General features: G+C 42.2%; 1 protein-coding gene across 1 annotated transcript in view; it reads left to right on the top strand.

The window, feature by feature from the left end:
• si:dkey-172h23.2 (uncharacterized protein LOC393772 homolog) overlaps positions 1-14,680 on the top strand; it is a 38,341-nt gene extending 23,661 nt beyond the window's left edge. Inside the window, exons 2-8 of the mRNA XM_041938621.1 lie at positions 498-541; positions 6,466-6,637; positions 7,293-7,390; positions 9,189-9,266; positions 9,479-9,689; positions 10,235-10,427; positions 14,317-14,680. Coding sequence (XP_041794555.1) covers positions 509-541; positions 6,466-6,637; positions 7,293-7,390; positions 9,189-9,266; positions 9,479-9,689; positions 10,235-10,427; positions 14,317-14,680 — 1,149 coding nt within the window. The 5' untranslated portion in view covers positions 498-508. The remainder of the gene's footprint in view (positions 1-497; positions 542-6,465; positions 6,638-7,292; positions 7,391-9,188; positions 9,267-9,478; positions 9,690-10,234; positions 10,428-14,316) is intronic.
• Positions 14,681-15,045: the final 365 nt, after the last annotated feature.

The following is a 15,045-nucleotide window of genomic DNA, read 5'->3' as shown; positions in this document are numbered from 1 at the left end:
GTCAACTGCAAAGAGGACGAGGAAGCGCTTTGAACCGTTTCAGTGTGTTTTAAAATAAGACTGCTGAGTTTGGACGCACCTTAAAAGGTTTAGCTACACTGACACCAGGAAATAGTCTGCATTAAGTACATCTAACCTGTATTACAGGCTCCCTGTGGTGGTTTCCAGTGTTACGTGTGTCATGAGGAGTGCTGCTATGAAACTGTGTGTCACCAATTTGTTGGTTTTTTGGAATTATCCTCTTTATATGCTTTGTATTAAAGACTGAATGCCTCAGTAGAATTGACTGGGTTGTGTAATTCATTGTGTTGTATTGTATTGGAGGCCTGTTTAGTATTTGCCTTTGGTGACTTCCTGTTTTCTTGGTCCAGCTTTGCAGAATATTCATGCTATCCCAACCAACACTAATAAGTTCAGTTTTTGTGGTCATTGCTTTGTTTTGAACATATTTTCTCCTGTAGAGTCAAATGCTCACATCTCTGTGTGTTTTCTTTTAGAGTCCAGCGCCATGAAACTGAATCCCCAACAAGCTCCACTTTACGTGAGTATCTGTCTTTATCACACCTCATCATCACGGCTGGTTAAATGCTGCAGCATTAAGCTTTATTCAGTTTTCTGTGGATCAGCATGAGCTTACCGTATCAATACTTCCTACATGGTTACCGTGGGCGAGGCAGATGCTGATCTTTTTGGACGGACTCTTCCTGTAGCCGTTTTCTTGTGCCAGTAAGGTGCTTGTTGGCTGCTGCTTGTTAGCATCGACAGGTTGCATATAAAAAAGGCAATTTTTTCAACAGGTTAGCATTTGGCTCTTTTCTTCTGTGTTTGATGTGCATTATAACTCTGGGGCAGCTGTGGCCTGGGAGGAAGGAGGTCGAGGCAGAGTTGTCCACTAATCATAAGATCTGAGGCTTGATCCCCTCCGGCCCACATGGTGAAGTGCTCTTGGTCACGCTACTGAACCCTGACTCTCTCCCGATGCTGTGTCATCTCTGTGTGAGTGTGTGTGTGTGTGAATGGGTCAGTGTGGAATGTGGCATGTGTTGTAAAGCACTTTCAGTGGCCAGTGGACTAGAAAAGCGCTATGTAAGTGCAGTCTATTTGCAGTACTTTTTACTGGCTAACAAAGTGTCCTGTTTGTCATTGACTTACAGGAAAACACCTCAGCCCTCAGCAACAGATAGTGTTCAAGCTCCAATATGATGTACGCGTCAATGTAGTTTGATATGTGTTTTGTATCTGATACAAACAAATGAGTTGGAGTTACTGATGTGCTCTAAAGTACCACAAGTACATGTTTCTGTCTTTAGTTTTCCAATCAGTACAAGACCTCAGATATGCCGTATGCAACAGTGCGCGACTGTCTTCTATCTCTCTTTTTGTCTCTGACTCTCTGTGTGTGTGTGTGTGTGTGTGTGTGTGTGTGTGTGTATGTGTATGTGTATGTGTATGTGTATGTGTATGTGTATGTGTATGTGTATGTGTGTGTGTGTGTGTGTGTGTGTGTGTATGTGTATGTGTATGTGTATGTGTGTGTGTGTGTTTTGTTGTAGAGAGAGAAAGAGACAACAACATATTTGCGGCTCGCGTCAACCGTTCATTAAAAGATATGTTTTGGTCACAGGGAAATTACACACAGCAGCACCCCGGTGGGATGTTTACACTTTCTTTCCTGCTGACCACACAGACACACTTTCAACGTGGAACCTGAAAAAGCACAATAGTTGCTGTTTGTTAAATATATATGCAGGGTTCTGACGTCTGATTTGATGTCGCGTTCTGTGGCTTCAGACAGTCGGCTCATCAGAAACAGACCTGAAACTTACGTCATCATTGAAATTGACGTTACAGCATATGAGCATAGGTGTGAAGCATGGTGAAATGCTGAGAGACTTCTGTGTGTGTGTGTGTGTGTGCGTGTGTGTGTGTTTTGCTTGAGTGAGAGGTCTGAAACATTCCTGTGTGCTATTGGTAGCCTGTGTTTGCGCGGGCGTGGCTGTTGACAGGCTTTTAACTGCATGTTCAGCAAGACGTGTGCGTGTGTTGTGTCATGTTTCACAGAGCTGGGGGGCATAAATACAAGAGCAATATACGAACACATGCACGCTGTAAAGGCTCCGTTCGTGTCTTTTAACCCCTCACTGCATCGGAGCTCGAGCCGTCCAACATACATCCGCTCTTTAGCCACCTTTCAGAACATACAATTAACAATTAATTAATTAATTAATTTACGACTTTGTAATACAGTTTATAGATGTAGAAATTTTATTTATTTGTTTGAAAATTGTTTGCATATACACCAGTAGAGATTGTTATATTTCAGGTTGACATTGCACTTCATATTGCATCTTACTGTAACCCTAATTAGTCAGCACAGCAGTCACTGATCACAGTCTCTTGTGGTCATTGCAACATGATTGCGTGCACTTTGGTTGGTTTTGGACAGATGTGGCATCTCCAGCATTTTTGTGGAACCGTTTCTGGACAAACTTTTCGAGCATCCGTCAGCTCGTGGCACCTCTCGCCTTTCCTCCAGCCTTTGCCACAACAGCTGAAGGCCGAGTTTTTCCGGGAAAGTGCGATGCTTGTGAGATCTTCTCAAATTTCCAAGTTGGAAATTTGGCCAGGAATGGTATTTGGATGTTTATAGCAGTAACATGGAGGTAGTTAGGGAAACTATATAAGCTTCCCTCATCAGTCGTAACTCCTCCTGGGACTGCTGCTTGGACGGTGTCTTGACTGTTGTCACATTCAGAGCTGATGTCGTCTGAGCTGGCTTCTTCGTTCTCATGCTCCAGGTCTGATTCATAAATGGCACAAAAACAAATTCCTCCTCATCAGTGGCCTCAGGTCTTTCACGGCCCTACAAGCATTCCAGAGAAAAACATCCATCAGAAAAAACAATGCGTTTGATCATTTTTATATATATATATTTGACTCCAGAGCATTGTTAAAGACAAATAGTTTGAGGAATACCAGGGAGTTGAACACTGCAACTACATTCATTTATCTGACACTTTTCTTCAAATTGGCTCACAGTAAGTGCAACCATGTGGATACAACCAAAAAAATGTAAGTGCTGGGTGTAATATAGTGCTGGGTATGCATTTAAGCATTCACATATTTCAGAATATTCTTCGTGTCTTGGCGTCACACAGAAAACATGTTGAGTTGTGTGTGCTGTGATCGTGGCAGTTAGCACTGTCTTAGACCCACTATGAGCTGTAGACTTGGGTAGTGTTTTACCCAGAATGTACACCGGGGTGTTTCATAATGGAGGCGGTGTCACTTCACTAGTGTCAAACATCCGTCTGGTTTAACTGAAGCTGCTGTGTAAAGGTGATATATAGTACAGTACACAGCTCAAACAGCTATAAATACCATACCTTCCATTAAACTGTTTGGAAGTTATTATTGTATGGAAATAAGAATGTCGTTTTAATCCCAATGTCTGTTGTTGAGTCCAGTAATCAAATTCAGTGCAAATAACTGTTTGATGTGAGGGGCAAGGACAGTGTGATTTACATATCTGCATACTAATGAGAAGACATCACTCCTCTGGACCCGAGGTCCCCTCTCTAACCTCTGACATGACCACACAACTAGCATGCAGCAATTACAACAACTATCAGAGCGAGGAGGAAGGTGGGCTCCCCCATATTTTTTAAAAATATGAATTTCATGACGAAAATAATTCCCAACCGGTCGTCTCTGTGTAGCACTGGCCTTGCAAGGTTCAGGATGATTTAAAACAGCAGGTGGCGTGTTGAGCCATTTGCAACTCATTTGGTAAGAAATATTAGAAGTGTGACGACCAGCATTGATGCGTTTCATCACAGTGCTGTCATGATTTAGTTTACAGCTAAAGAAGCATGTTTCAGTGTGCAGTAACTGTAACATCTGTAAACTTCAGTGTGTAGAGCTGATTGTGCTTAAGTAACATGAGGCTGTAACTACACATCACTGCAGTGGATGTGTTCAGGTATCAGTATTCTTAATCTGAAGTCAGTTGTTCCAGAAGGTTTGTCAAATACTGTTGTTATAGTTACATATTGACCGCTGTGTGATAAGACACCCACACATAATCAGTGTATGGATTTGCATCGTTGCGAGCTGATTCGTCATTCTGCACCAGTGTTCTGTTTCCCAGCATCGACGCACGTCAGCTCTGCATAAAAGCTGCAGTTTTTCATCACATGCACTCCCCGATTGGAACATCAACTCGGAACATCAGCAGCTCGGTTATTGTGGGATTGCGGGTTGACGGCATCTGTCTGTATGACGCGTCCAGTTGGTGCTCCAGGTGTTTGTAGCACCTTTCAACTGATGCAGACGGCATGCACTTTTGTCTGTGTGAAACAGTGGAAATTGGTGCAGTTTGTGTATTGTTGTGAGTTCACTAGTTCTTTTTATTTTATTTTAGAGAAATACAGTATGTGTACAACTGTGCTAATGCTGTTAAATGTGCCTCGATGGGATCTTAATTTCTTCTTTTTGCAGTGTTACTTGTATTCAGTGTTTTATTCAAACAAACTCCAGTCGTCCTGTCACTGAGGACACATGGCAGATGGAGAGAGAGTCTGATTTCCACACATTATCGCCATGACACTCATACACAGTGTCAGTCCAGCACTCAGCTGTCAGCCTGCTCCTCCTTTCATCGATAATAATGGAGACTGTGCTGAAGAGCCTCTCCATACTTGTTGAAGGTGTGCAGGGAAATGTAGTCGTCGTGGCCACCATGAAGGGCAGTCAAGGTTGGTTGACTTTCTAGTACAGCAGTGGATTTTTGAAATAATAGTTGTAATAAAAGCTGGCTAGAAGAAGTAGGTGGGCACTTCAGTGCGTGCACTTGTGGTGGTTGACTCAGGACCAGTTTCTGCTGTGCTTTGCTCCAGGATTGCATCAAAAACACAAAGTTTGCTCTTGCTTGCCGCGTCTATCCGTGGCATCTTCTTTGCTGGCTCTGAGGCTTCGGATGTGGTCCTGCTCAACCTTTCCTTACCTCTGCCATTAATGCATCATCTCTGGAGGCTTCTGCATTCGTGAAGTACCTGGAACGATAAAAATACACATATGTAACATTTAGAATTATTTAACATTTATTATATTGAATAAAGTCAACAACCTGCCTTTATATTTTGGATCCAGTAGCCTTGCAACCAGTTATAATGGCTCAGATTCTACATCTCTGAAATGTCTGTTTACAGCCTCGGGGGGTCTTTCATGGTCTTAACACCCTTGCTGGCCTCTTGTTCTCCAGTGACAATGTATTTAGGACACTGACAGTGGGGATGACATCAGATGCAGATGAAGAGCTTACCTCCCTTGTCCACTCCTTAAAAAGGACTGGAGCTGCAATGGTCTTTTCTGGCACCCCCCCACTGGTTTGCAGTCAATGTGGCTGGCAGGTCATACTGTGCTATACATGCACAGAGGGTCCATTTCTGTGCGATGAGGCCCTCGATCATGTAATATGTTCTGCCTCGTTTGTGCATCCTGTTGCAGACACTTGGGCGCCATATTCAGCTCCACTCGAATGTCCTCCAAGCTGAATGCGCAAGTGGTGAGTGCTGAAGTGACCCACAGTTTTTCTGCTGATAGCCAGTGAATCACACTCTGCTCCGTCAGTAGTCCCTCGTTAAAAATAAGTTGCAGGGTGTGCACGACACGTCCTAAACTGGTAATTCAAAGGTGATCCATTGTTTTCATTACGTGACTGGCATTGTCTGTTAAAATGAGGACTTTTATCTTCTCAGTCTTCCGTGCATTTATGATCTCCCCGGCAACAGTTTCCAAACGTTTCAAAATGAATGTGCACACTTGCTTTTACATGTTCGCGATTGGCATTTTGAAGATGAAATGCTGGTTTGATAATGTGCAGTGAGGCTCCAAATGTCTGGAAACGTGTTTGACTTTGTGCCAAGAATATGGCCACTGCTTTCACCTTGGTCATTTAGTGACTTGATGGCTCCAGTAGCCCCATTCTCCCATAGTGCCTTCCACAGGACCAGCCGGTGGTCATGGCCACAGGCCTCCTCCATGTGCACAAAACACATGTAGACCTGATGAGCAAAACATACCCCCAACATACAACCATGAGGATGTAATTCTACTTTTGTGAAGCGTCTATGTTTGAAATGGGTATCAGCTGATTTCCTGTATGTATATAACAAAAAAGTACATTCAATTCTTATTAATCAACTGTGCCACTGGCATACTAATCAGTGAACTGATACAGTAGACTTGCTAGCATTAGTATGTCGTGTGGAATTGGAAGGAGAGCTGGTGTCCCTGCAGCTCGCTGTGTGCTGTTGGACTGATGCTTCATTTTAGTCTTGACCCTGATTTCTCTGTCAGGGTCTTACTGGGGTAAAGTGAACATGAAGATGGTGTGAGTCATGTGGTATGTGTCTGTGTGTCCACATATCACACTGATTTTGCAGCATCTTTGTCTTTTCCCAGGGAGAGTGTGTGTTGACCGTTCAGCTCGACGATGGTGACGTGTGTCGTTCTGAGGGAGAAGAAGAGGAAGAGGAGGAAGTGGAGTTTTATCTGTTATTCTCAGGATCCACCCAAAGACATCTGACGAGCACATTACGAGTCAGCCACGTCACACTGCAGGCTGTGTGTCCAGGTACATCACACGTACACACACACACACACACACGAATGACTTGTGTTAAATATGTTCATTTACTTGTGTAAATGACAGTTTACAGAGCATAAAACCGATGATCTGTTGATCTTTACAAATCAAGACTGGATACTTTACTGTTAACAGTGTACTGTATGTGTTATATCGTTTATTGCATCATGTACTACGTCATATCTTGAAATCAATACAGAAAAGTATAAATCACGATATATAATATTCTGATGTACACTGTAATATCTGACATTGTCATATTACCCTTACATATGCTATACTTTCCTGACTTGCCGCTGCTAATCTCACCACTATGTCACTTTGCTTGAGACGGTATTACACTATTAGTATAAGTGCAGCACTAGTTTTGGGTCACACGTCACAAGCTTCCAGCAGATCTACGCCTGAACTGGACCAGCAAAGAAATATTAACAATGCAATATGTTTAGGAGGACCTGTTGTGCCTTTTATTTCAGCTGTGTGTGTGTGTGTGTGTGTGCATGTAGGTTTGTGGGTGTGTCTGTGTATGTGCTTCTCTTCTATGACAGTTACTGTTCCTCAGGCTTTATGAGTGCACTCCCATTTATTTATCTGTGAAAAAATGTGTGTGTGTGTGTGTGTGTGTGTGTGTGTGTGTGTGTAGCCCATAATGTGTGTGAGCAGGTCTTGGTGACATTATGTTTGGCTCGGCCCGGTGGACCAGTGGACACACACTCCCAGGAGACCTTCTGCTTTGTGCAGGTAACGGCTCAGTCCTTTCACTGAGTTAGACTAGACACTGTCTCTTCCAGGTCTTTCATGTTTCCGTCGTTTGCAACACGTGTGCCTTTTTCTGACAGAGCTGATCAGAGAAAGAGATGGAAATCATTTGTAACAAGGGCAGAAGCTGTTTAGTTATGAGCTGTACAGCCTTTGTATTTTGGATCACAAAGACCATCTGGTGAAGGCCAGTTTGCCTTGTTAATGAGAGAGGTCAGAGGACAATGATCAGACTAGTTCAAGCTGTAAATTGTAAATTAAATACCCATGAGTCAGAACAGAAGAGCATCTGTGAACACACAGCACATGGAGCCTTTAAGTTGATTGGTTGCAGCAGCAGAGCACCACACCGGGTTCCACTCCTGTCAGGCTACAGTGGGCACAGGCTCACAGGATTTCTGCTGCCACATTTTGAATACTTGACCATCTGCATCCATCTCCTTATGGCCACAGTCTGCCCATCTTCTGATGGCTTCTTCCAGCAGGATAGCACATCATGTCACAAAGCACACGTCATCTCTAACTGCTTCCACTGACAGAGTTCAGTGAACTCCAGTGGCCTCCTCAGTGACCAGATCTCAGTCACACAGAGCTCCTTTGGGATGTGGGGAAATGGGAGATTCACAGGATGAACGTGCATCCTGCCGACACATCTGCTGCAACTGCATGATGCTGCCATGTCATCATGGAGCAGAAGCTGAAATGCTTCCAGCACCTTGGTGAATCCATGACACCAGAATTTAGGCTTCTGGGACCAAGCCATTGTTAGAAAGGTGGACCTAATAAAGTGGCCACTGAGTGTATATGCATATATATATGAAATTAGATAATGACGATAAATTAGCCAGCCAATAATGTTTGTCAAACCTATCTCAACACAGATATACTGGTGTTTCCTCATATACAAGAAATTACAGCACAGAAATGTTAAAGACATGTTTGAGGTCATTTAGGTCTTGTGTCCATATATTCGGATAGTTCCCCCTTTGTTTAAAAAAGATTTCTGTCCATCAAATACCAGAGAACAACATTCTGAGCGTATTTTCTTATGGTGGTAGTAACTTAAAGACACAAACAGTAGCAGATAGTTATTAATTTCTTATTGTTTGATACCGTTATTTCTTTAACACCTTTCTGGCACATGGCCCAGCAGCGCTAACCAAAAGTAAACAAAGGCAGTGCTCTTTACACAATGGCCATGTGTGAGTTAAGGTGACGACTTCATCGTTTCTCAAACTGTCTATTTTCTGGATGCACAGAAACAATTTTGAAAATCCTCCACATTAGAAGGTATTCTACATTTTAGCAATCTAAAGCTCTTGTCTGCATGTGTCTCTATGACATTTTGTCCACCAGAGAGCACTGACAAGTTTGTCTTTACACTGTGAAAAGTCCCACTCTCTCTCTCTCTATATATATATATATTTGTGTGTGTGTGTGTACACATATATATATACACATATATATGTATAGTGTCTGTATTTATTACAGTGCTGCCATCAAATGGACGTGGTCAGATATTCAGATATTCTAAATGACCTCAAACACATCTGTGACATTTCTGCACTGCGAGCAGACATTATGCTTTTCATGTTGAAAAGTGAAAAACCTTAATGGTGTTTGACATGTTTAACTCCTGAGCTCGCGTCAAAGTGTGCATGTCTAAAGTCATGACTGTTTATCATTTGGTCATTGAGTTGGACGAGCTCACTAGAGGGCACCACACACTTGTCTGTTATGGGTCTGAGCTCTTCAGAATCGATGTGTGTGTTGTGCGTAGGACTTGGCTCTGGACATGGCCCACTTCCTCCTGGTGAACGCAGCTCCGCAGGAAGCATTACTACTGGATGATGAGCAGGTGAGTATGAGAGGCACTGAGGGCTCTGAAAATGTAACACGCCTTTGGAAATGCCTTGTTTTCATTCAGATTGAAATGTTCTTTTGATATTGTTGATATTGGATTTGAATGGCGCCAAACCTAGAAGTAAGAAATATCACATCACACAGATCGCAGCATGCAAAGAAACGAGTGTCACTTTGGTCCTGTCTACACTTGTGTGTGTGTGTCAGATTCCTTTGAAAGAGTGTGAGAGGTTGGATCAGAGCCTCGCCCTGGCCCTGAAGCACCTCACCCTGCACCACCGGAGGACGCCACCAGAGACACCCTCACGCACACACACGCAGACAGATGTGGACACACAGATGGCTAATACACACAGTAACTCAGAGACACACAAGGAAGCCCAGATGGACGTCTCCACAGTGCTGGACAGCTGCAGTGGTGAGTTCGTATGCTTTTATTTTGAGCTCCATCACCTCCGCTCTCTGTAGGGTGCCCTGTGAGTGCTGAGGTGACAGGACTGCCAGCTGCTGCTAGCTAGACACCATCTGACCCTCCCCAGCCCAGATAAATGTTTTTGTGTTCTCTCTGAAGTTCCATTAGTGTCCCACATAATTTATTAGTATAATGAAAATGATATAAAATCATATGTAGGTTGAAAAAAAACCCAAACAATTCAAGCTGACTTAAAAAGCGGACATGTTATCATCATTTGTAAAAAATATTGTTGAACAACTGCAGGAGCAAATGGGAAAATAATTTTATTTCAAGTTTCACTGGAACCCATGACTGGGACTGCAGTTTAAATAAAGATGAATATTAGTGTTCAGAACAGTACCAGTAAACCTCTGTATTGGTGTAATCCTGCTCTGAGCTTCTTGTCTTGCACATTACTCTCTCCACCAGGAGGTGTCCACCTCACTCTGTTGTATCTGATCCGTTGAGTCCGCCCTCTCACCTCTTGCCTTTTTTTTCTCCCTCTCCAGCTGTGTCTCAGTGCCAGAAGCTCTCCAGCCTCCTGCACTTGGCAGCCAGTCACGGTCTGAGAACAGTGGCATCGTTCCTCCTGCAGCAGCCGGGAGGCAGGGAGGCACTGAGGAGGCCCAGCACCCAGGGACTAACTGCAGCATGTCTGGCAGAGAGCAGAGGACATCAACAGCTGGTGGAGCTCTTCACACAGTGAGTACCTGATCAAGGTTTTTTCTTTTTCAATTTTTACTGTTTGGTTTGCTTTTAAATCTGTGAATCTGACTACATGTTATTAGAATGTTTGCATGTTATTAGTGTCATTGTGAAAAGAGCTGTAAAATATATTTTGAACTGTCACCGGACCAGCACCGCTGGCTGTAGACACACAGCTTTATTAAGAAAGTTTGTGCTCAAGCTCTAGTGAAGAGGTGCTTCAAGAAGTTCAGCTTCTTTTGTTGAAATAAAAGTGCATATGGTATAAGTACCAAGATATAAATATACATTATACACATACATACTTGTATTCAGTATACACATACAAATGGGATAAGATGACTAAGTTTCTGTGTGTATATGCTAGTAATATTGTTTGTAAGGTGTTCAGTCAGAGTGAAGAAGTTATTGTTTTTCCTGGTGCTGTTGGGCTCGATGCTGCAGTATCTCCTGGCAGTCAGCAGCGGCTCACACATTAACATCTGTCTCAGTAGATGTTGATCCTGAGGGAGGTCCAGAAATTTGTTTAGGTACAAAAGGATGCATTCAGAACTGTCTGCTGTGTGGTAAAACACTAGATTTATCAGACATGATAAAAAACACTGAGTCGCTGCACAGTGGGAGGACACTCTCTCTCGCTGTCTCTCATCTCTCTATTTTGCTGTTTCATTTTATATGTTGCCACATGTTTGACCAATTCCTCTGGTCTGTCATAGGATAAATTCTGTGCTCTGACACGTGTCAGCAGCTCTGTGGACAGAAACATTACATGTGTAGCTCAGGATGTGACCAGAAAGGAAAAGTAGTTTTAAAGTAGTTTAACACCTACCTCTACCAGTTTGACTCAACTTTAAAAAAAAAAATAACCGGATGATATATGATATGATTTAACAGGACTATGTAAAACAGGAGTATATAATGTATATGATGATGGTGGTTCATTTTCATTTCTCCTATCATTGGAAATCTTGAGATAAATCAACATTTCCTCCTTGACTGCACGGAAGCATATCATAAAAGAACCAATATTTGTTGTTTAGTCCCTCAGTTAACCATTATAATTCGGATCCTTTTTACAGGAATTTAATTAAAGGTACAGTGTGGGGTTTTATGCAGCAATGTTTTTATAAGCAGCTCTTCATTTAGTTTGTATCATGTCATGTACACAGGATGTACCTGCAAAAGCATACAGCCGGCATGATTCACATCCTGCTTTTCACACCCTATTTTTAATGACTGGCAGTCGATCGTGATAAGGTACCAACAAATGTAGTGATGTCCTAAACAAAGACAGTGAAGAACAAGGCGAACAAGAAAAACATGGATGTGTCCAGTGGAGGATTTCAAATATAAAACAAGAATAGACTTTGAAAATGTTTCATAGGGAATGAACATCATAGTTCATCAGACCTTTAGCTCCAGGACACACAAGGAGGTTTAGTTGAGAAACACTGAAAGGAAATATACCTGTTTGTTTAATAATAGTAGTAATATTAGTAATAAACTTTTCTGTAGCACCCTTTATACAAGAAATGCAAATGAGAGTGCTTTACAACAAAGACATCATGTGTCCCAAGTGCTTCACATAAAAAATACATAGAATGAACATAAATATGAAAAATTAATGTAAAATAAGATAATAACAACAGAAGATAATCATAATCAGAGATATCAGAATAAAACCCACTTGATAATAATCGTAAATATAAGATAGAGTAAAGTAAAATAAAGACAATTCATAACATAAAAGAAGTGCAGCAGTGCACAAGTGTGAGGCAAAGCACCAGGGTTTCAGGTCTGTATCAGGAAGTCATGGCTAGTTCAAGGTTAAAGTGAAGACATAAGTTGGTGTTTAGCTTTCAGTTGAAAATATTCAGTGAGCTGCTTCCCTGATATCTGTAGTTACTGTGTTCCAGAGTTTTGGTGGGTAATGGACAAAGGCTGCATCCTTGATTTTCTTTGGACTGTTGCTGGAAACCTCCAGTAAACCAGCAGCAGATGATCGCAGTGATCTTGAAGGCAAATAATAAACAAGGGATTTAGCAATGTAGCTTAATCCTAACCCATTAAGGGCTTTGTATACAAGGAGGAGCACCTCCGTGTAGCTAAAACCGGACTAATGTGCTCTCTCCTCTTGGTTCTGGTTGATAGCCGAGCTGCAGAGTTTTGAATGAGCTTAAGTCTTGCAGTGCGTTAAATAGTAAATAGTGCATTATAGTAATTGAGTAGGCTTGAAATAGAGGCTTGAATCAGGTTAGAAAACTATTTAGCAGATGGTGCTGGGCATTGCTTCTGCTCATATTTGCCTTTTTCTTGTTGTATTCTTTTTTTTTTTGCAACATGCACAATATCCAAGTGAGTCCTATCATACAATATGACGGAGAACATTTACACCTCAGATGGTTTGTAGACAACACTTTTTCACCACAATCAACCAACAATGGGGAATACCCATGCCCGGGAATACCTGTTGCTGCACCTGGAAAAGGGAAGAAACTAAAGAAACAAGGGTCGGGGTCCTGGTCAGGCTCAGGAAACATGCAAACTGACCTCCTGACCTCCAAACTGACCCATACACTTGACTGTGTTTATACGCCTTCAAGATGATCACCACCTCTGATGGACCACCAAACAGCTCAGTATCTTCCACTTTCAAAAGCCTGTGGTTTCAATAATGACAGTTATGGAGATGGCGTGCCTTGAAGTAATCAACAATATTGGTTCAGACACCTCTTAGTACACCCAATGTAAGAACTTTCACATTCAGTTTTTAAAATGTTTATTTTTATGTATCTTCCTTTTCTTGTCATCTACAAATCTACAATATTGTTGTTGTATAATGTTGGAGCAGTTTTACAAGTGACTTGTGTTCCTAAAGGAGGGATCGTCCCCAAGGAGTCCCTATTAGACGGACTGATCAGCCTGATCTGCTGTGCCCGTTTGCTGAAACGTGTGAAAAAATGTTTACCTGAAGAGACTCTGCTTGATTGTTGTAGGAGGTGATGACGTCCTATAGACGCTACCTTCGTCAAAGTTGTGGAGAGCGTGGTCTTTTTATAGCATCTGTCCAAACAGCATTTAGTCTTAAATTGAGAATGTGTTTGAAAATGAGAATCCAGGTCGCAGATCTTCCCCAGCCTTTGAAATTGGCCAAATGGGATGTTATTTTTGAGGTGGTGGCGAACAGACCCGTAGTGTTATAAAGAATTACAATCAGCGGGTTTTCTACGTAGTATAGTATGTAATTTATAGTCGTCAGGTCCAGGAAGTTGATCCTCTCTAAGAAATATTCAATAGATAGTTTAATGTTCTTATTAGTGTTATTGAGTTAATTATTCAAATCCATCAAATATTTGTGTCTACCTCTAAAAAGAAGAAAAATAACATCATAATATCTAATACATTTTAATGTTGTTGCTAACATACAGGCAAACATATTCAGGGACAAAACTAGCACCCGTACTGGTCCCTTTACATTGTCTGAACTTACATTGTCTGTCTTGAAACAGGAACACATTGTTATTCAACCCCCACTCAGTAATTTCCATGATAAAGCCTGTAGGGGGTGTCCCTCCCTATCTGACAGATCAGAACTGACTGCTGAAGGCCATCGGAATGATCAGTATCAGTGTATAATGCTTCTACATCCATTGTAACTATAATGTCCCAGATTGTATCATTAACTTGGCTCCATTTATTCAAAACATCTGTGGTGTCCCGAACATATGAAGGTAGCCTATGACCAAAGGGTTTTAAATAATGGTACAAAGTGTGAAGCTGGTTCAGTGAGGGTTCCAATTTACTAGTTTTGCCTCTAGAGAACATCACATTCGCCTGGACATTACAACTTTCCAACCATGACAACCCAGCATTGTGTTTTTGTTAGCACCACAATCTCCACCTTGACTCTCGACACCGGAGCCCCTCAGGTTTGCATGCTCAGCTCTGTCATGTACTCCCTGCTCACACTCAACTCTGTGGTCACCCACAATTTCGACACAATCATGAAGTTTTCTGACAGCATTGCTGTCATAAGTCCGATCACCTGTGACGATGAGACGGCCGACGGAGAGGAGGTCAAAGCCTCGACTTCTTGGTGCCAGGACAACAACCTCCATCTCAATATCAACAAACTGAAGGAGCTGATTGTGGACTACAGGGAGCGACATGGAGAAGGACACACACCTATCACCATCAGTCGAACTACTGGGGAGAGCGTCAGCAGCTTCTGCCTCCTCAGCATCATATAGACAGCAAGACTTCTTCTTCTGCAAGCTGAGCTGGAGCTGCAACCCATTGAAGACTTGTACACACATCTGTGCAGAAAACAGGCCAAAAGACCTCAACCACGCCAGCCACAAAATGTTTTTCCTGCCACCATCCAGCAGATAGTACCGCAGCATCCGGTCCCACAGGCTGTTGAACTCTTGATCTCTGAAGCTCATCACTATGACTTTACTTTTACTTGCACCTAATTGATACAGATATTAAAACAGCTTTAACTTTTATTCTCATTTTTGCTTGCGTGATTCTCTTTTTATACATTGAGCATTGTTGGACGGAACCTGAGAATCAAGAAGTTTATTGGCAGCGACTACTTCACTGTATGCACATG

Source organism: Chelmon rostratus, chromosome 6, assembly GCF_017976325.1.
Source record: "Chelmon rostratus isolate fCheRos1 chromosome 6, fCheRos1.pri, whole genome shotgun sequence".
NCBI classification, from domain to species: domain Eukaryota; kingdom Metazoa; phylum Chordata; class Actinopteri; order Chaetodontiformes; family Chaetodontidae; genus Chelmon; species Chelmon rostratus.
Note: the sequence above shows the minus strand (reverse complement) of the source record. Positions and strands in the feature narration are given on the sequence as shown.